Source organism: Tupaia chinensis, unplaced genomic scaffold, assembly GCF_000334495.1.
Source record: "Tupaia chinensis unplaced genomic scaffold, TupChi_1.0 Scaffold000235_1, whole genome shotgun sequence".
Lineage (NCBI taxonomy): Eukaryota > Metazoa > Chordata > Mammalia > Scandentia > Tupaiidae > Tupaia > Tupaia belangeri.
This window is the reverse complement of record NW_006159713.1, coordinates 4,125,893-4,131,068: the sequence shown is the minus strand read 5'-3', so window position 1 is coordinate 4,131,068 and position 5,176 is coordinate 4,125,893. Positions and strand designations below refer to the sequence as shown.

The following is a 5,176-nucleotide window of genomic DNA, read 5'->3' as shown; positions in this document are numbered from 1 at the left end:
AGAACAAAAATTCTTACCTCCATGGAGTTTACATTCCACCGTGAGAAACATACAATGCACAATAAAAAGACTGGCATATAAAGGAAGTACTGAAAAGAAAAATAGAGCAAGAAAAGGGGATACAGGAAGTGCTAAGTGAGAAGGGGTTGATCTGAATTCTAGATATCAAGGCCTTAGAAGGTCTCACTGAAACGGTACTGGGTAAATATTTGAGGGAAGTGAGACGGCCATGCAGACATTGGGAGAGAAAGCAGCCTAGCAGAAGCAATGAGGAATACAGAGGACCTGGGGCAGGAGCAAGCCTGCCAGATTTGTTCAAGAACCTGTTTGGCTGAAGCAGTGAGACCAATAGGTAGAGTAAGATGATCTTAAAGAGGCAACAAGATCAAGTCATAGAGGGAACTGAAGATCATAGTGGAAACCTGGACTGTCTCTCCAAATGGGACGGGGGTTACTGAAGGTCTAAGTAGAGGAGTGACATCATCTAATCTGCATTTTAATAGTATCTTTCTGGCTACTGCAGAGAGTAAAACGGCCCCAATAATCCCCACCTCCTGGTATTAAAGCCCTGTACAATCCACTGCCTGGTTTACTGGTCCACCTTTAACCAACAGAGGTGACAGGATATTACTTATTAAGATTAAGTTATATAAAGACTAGTTTCCATCATGTAAACCAACACTCCTTCAGATCTCACCCTTTTGCTCTATAAGAAGCAAGCAATCATGTGAGAACAGTGGAAAGGATTGTTTGACAAGAATCTGGTAGCTCCAGCCAAGGGCCAGAGAGGCCTGAAGGCTTGCCAATAACCACATGAATGACCTTGGGAGTGGATCTTCTCCACACTGTCTCTTGAGATGAGTGCACTCTTAACTAACACCTAGACTGCAGCCTCAAGAGACCTGAGCCGGAAATACCCAAGTTCAGAATAACCTGTTAAATAAATAACAAAAATAACCCGTTAGGCGGCTAGTTCAATAATTCAAGAAAGAAATGATGGTGGTATAGACCCGTGTTAAAAGTGGAGGTAGTGAGAACAGGCTGGATTTTCGGTATATTTTAAGGGAAGAGAAAACTGGATTTGCCAACATGTGACAGAGACTGGGTGTAAGATGGGTGAGAAGGAGAGGACAAAAATGAATCTGAGGTTTTTGATCTGAGCAAGTGAAAAGCTAGAATTGCCATTTATAAAGATGGAAAACTCTGGGAGAAGAAAAGGCGGGTTGGTGGGGAGTTGCTATCATGACTCAATTCTGGACATATTTAGCCTGAGATAGCTACGAGATGTCCTCGCACAGCCAAGATGACAACTAGATAAGTCAGTCCGAGGTCTAGGGCTACAGATGTAAATTTGTAAGTCTTTGGCATATAAATGGTATTTCTGGCCACAAGCTGATATGAAATCAACAGGGTAGAGATTTAATGAGAAATCAGAAGAGGTCAAGGACTGAGCCTTGGCACACTGAAACTTCTAAAGGTCAAGGAGTTTGACAGAAACTCAGCAAAGGAGACTGAGCAGAAGCAGTCAGACACACTGAAGGAAAGCAAAGCGCCCATGGTGTCTTGGAGGACAAGTGCACAAGTGTTTCAAGGGGAAGACAAAGACCATGTGTGCCAAGAATACTATTCTAGTAGACAAGCATTCTTTGACTTCATGTTTGGATTCAACCTACCTCGCTTTCTTGAGTAAAGTCAAGGGCATCTTCTCCTGATGCAAGCAGTGTGTGCAGAATTCGCTGTTTCACTTGTTCCCACTCGACCAACATTGACTCTCGATGATACTCCTCAGCCATGCCAAAAGTCTGTCAGAGAGGAGTGGAGAGGAATGACTCAAGTGGAAAACAAAGAACATAGTTTCCTGCAAAGTCCAACAGAAAATCAAAGTCCCCTAGACCTACTACTTCTCCATAAGCAGAGCAAAGGCAATCAACTTCAAAAATGATCCTTAAAGAATTTACTGATAACTATCTGCTACATACCCTATTTCATTGATTCTAAGACATTAAATTTTTTTTTAATTGTGGTAAAATACACATAACATAAAACTTGCCATCTTAACTATCTGTACTATATTAAGCATATTCTGTACTGCTTAATACAAACTGCCGTACACCCATCACACCATCCATCTGCAGAAGTCTTCTCATCGTGCAAAACTGGAACTCTATACATACTAAATAATAATTTCCCCTTTCCCCTATTGCCAGCCCTTGGTAACCACAAGTCTACTTTCTGCCCCCATAAATTTAACTAGCTTATATATCTCATACAAGTAGAATAATACAGTATTTAATTCTTTGTGATTGGCTTATTTTGCTCAGCATAATGTCCCCAAGACTCATCCACATTGTAGCATGTGTCAGAATTTTCCTCCTCCATTTATCTACATGCCGCATTTTGTTTGTCTATTTACTCACTGATGGACACCTAGGTTGCTTCCACCTCTTGGCTACTGTGAATGATGCTGCCATGAACACAGGAATACAATCAGCATCTCTTTAAGTCTCTGCTTCTAATTCTTCTGGGTATATACTCAGAAGTGAAATTGCTGGATCACATGGTAATTCTATTTTTAACTTTTTGAGAAACCTCTATAAGGTTTCCATAGAAGTTGTACAATTTTATATTCCTACAAACAGTGCACAAGGGTTTCAATTTTTCTATGTAATAATAATAATAAATGTTTATCATTATTTTTAGGTGAATTATTTAATTTATTATACTTATTTTTTTTTTAAGTTGCTCTAGGGCACATGTGGTCATGACAGGGAGAGGGAAAGTGAGAGAGAAGGTGAGAAAGCAAGCTGCCAGGTTTGGGGCTCGAACTATGGTCACCTATGTGGGAGTCCAATGCCTCGGCCACCATGCCACTTGCTGGGCCCACTCTTTTTTTTTTGATAGTAGCCATCCTAATGGCCTTGAGGTGGTACCACCTTATGGTTTTGATTTGCATTTCCTTAATGATTAGTGACACTGAGCATTTTTCCATACACTTATTAAGACAAACTTGATTTTAAAACCTCTGAAATGAGACTATTATAGCTGATGGCACGTCATACCAGTATTTTTTCTTTGTAATTTACAGAATAGTGACGGATTATAAAATCAGTGGTATCTTAAGATTTAATAAGCAAAAAGACAAAGACAAAATATTGTCCCAGGGATTTTACAATCACGTGCTGCATAACAACCAACTGCCTACATACATCAAGTTGGACCATAAAGAGCACAAAAGCAGGGCCAGCAGGTGGTTGGTGATTGAAGTGCTGGACTTCCACATGGCTGACCACAGTTACAGTTGACTCCCGGACCCGAAGACTTGAAAATAATGCTGAGTGTATGTGCGTGCATGTTCAAAAATTCCAGGAGAATGGAGAAGAAGAGATTGTGACGTGGCCATCCCCCTGAGGGGTGATTTCTCATTTCCCCCTTCACTGTCTCTCTCTCTCTCTGGTGAGTGCATGCACCCTTTGGCAAAAACATTAAATAATTAATAAATTTTAAAAAAGAGCACATAGGCTGCACCATATAGCCTAGATGTGCAGCAGGCAATATGCTCTATGTCACTGTAAGTATACTCTATGATGTTCATACAAAGACAAAATTGCTTAGCGACACAGTTCTCAGAGTTTCCTTGTCATTAAGTGATGGCAAGAATGTACCCTTTTTTAAAAGAAACATTAATATTTTCATAGGAAAACACAAACCAGTAAAAGAAAAAGCCCCTTCTGAGACTGTTTCCTACCAGTGTACTCAAAGTCACTGAAAGTCTGGCAGACCTTCTCATGCTCACATTGCAGGATTGTGTCGAAACAAAGGCACCGAGGAGGCAAAGAAAAAGAGAAAAGGGGAGGGAAAGAAAAGGAAAGGAGGGGAGAAAACAAAGAGGGAAGAAGAGAGAGATAGAGAAGGGGAAAGAAAAAGAAAGGAAAGAAGGAAGACAAAAACAAACTCTACAAAACTCTGAGGAGGAAATTAAAACAATTTAGAGATACTATTCCCATACTGAATTATGAATTATGTCCACTCTCATCCTATTATTCTTTAACTAGCATACCAGGTTTTCCATCAGCTTAAGCCCACTCTTCAAAAAGCCATTTCATTTACACTCAGATTGGCATCTAATTAGGCAGCATCAAGGGAATGAGTTATTAGTAAAGCCTGCTTTATTTCTGGCAATCAGATCGTTTATACTGATAATATCCATATACATGAGCTTTGAAAAACCACTAGAAAAATCACATATACTTTTTCTACAAATGGAATATTTGAGCTTGGACCAATATTTATCAAAATGTAAAAAAGGAACACAACACACACACACACACAAAGTAAGGATTAGGAACAAAGCTGGCACATCTTGGACCATTTCCTAATTTGTATTCCGAAGACAGGAGAAATGACAATCACCAACTTTAAAAATAGTCTTCCACCTGGTTTTCTTTTCGCTGAGAACTGGAAGAAGGGACCATTCTAGTGAGTTAGCCTGGGTTGAAAATTACCCAGAGGAAAATTCTTGCCTCTTGTTCACATCAGTGAACTTAAACATGATAGCTATGCATTTTGAGTAGAGAGAAGTATGATGGAATAGAAAGATGTGGTCGGGGCCAATAATTTCCTTACAAGTTAACCAGAAAGAGTACATGAGCCACCGTTTCTTCTAAAAGTCTTCCTGTCTAGTGGTCAAACCAACCAGCTCCTCACCCATGACCCTCTCAGCAAGAAGAATGGACGGCCGTGTGGCATGCAAATCAGGACAGGTAGAAATAAGGAAGCGGAGGAAGGCTGGTATACCAGACAGCTTGTCAAACCTGCAAGAGGACCTGAGGTGTAGAAGAAGTTGTGACAGCAACAGGATGTGACAAAGTGTCACCAGTTTTTCTCAAGAATAAGACCTTGGGGGACCAGCAGTTAACATAATGGCTATGTCACTGGACTCCCATATAGTCGACCGTGGTTCGAGTCCTGGACCCGGTGGCTTAAACTCATGCCAGGCGTGTGTGCATGCGTGCCCAAGAACCCGAGAGGAAAACGGAGGAAAAGGGATTGCAGTGTGGCCATCCCCCCCACCCCCCATGGGGTGATTTCTTGCTTTCTGTCTCTCTCTGTCTTTCTGGCGAGCGCACATGCCCTATAGCCAAAACCTCTCAAAAAAAAAAAAAAAAAAAACCTTGGG

At 40.9% G+C, this 5,176-nt stretch overlaps 1 protein-coding gene across 1 annotated transcript in view; it reads right to left on the bottom strand.

The window, feature by feature from the left end:
- NUP93 (nucleoporin 93) overlaps nt 1-5,176 on the bottom strand; it is a 118,998-nt gene that overhangs the window by 35,104 nt on the left and 78,718 nt on the right. Inside the window, exon 5 of the mRNA XM_006148401.2 lies at nt 1,674-1,802. Coding sequence (XP_006148463.1) covers nt 1,674-1,802 — 129 coding nt within the window. The remainder of the gene's footprint in view (nt 1-1,673; nt 1,803-5,176) is intronic.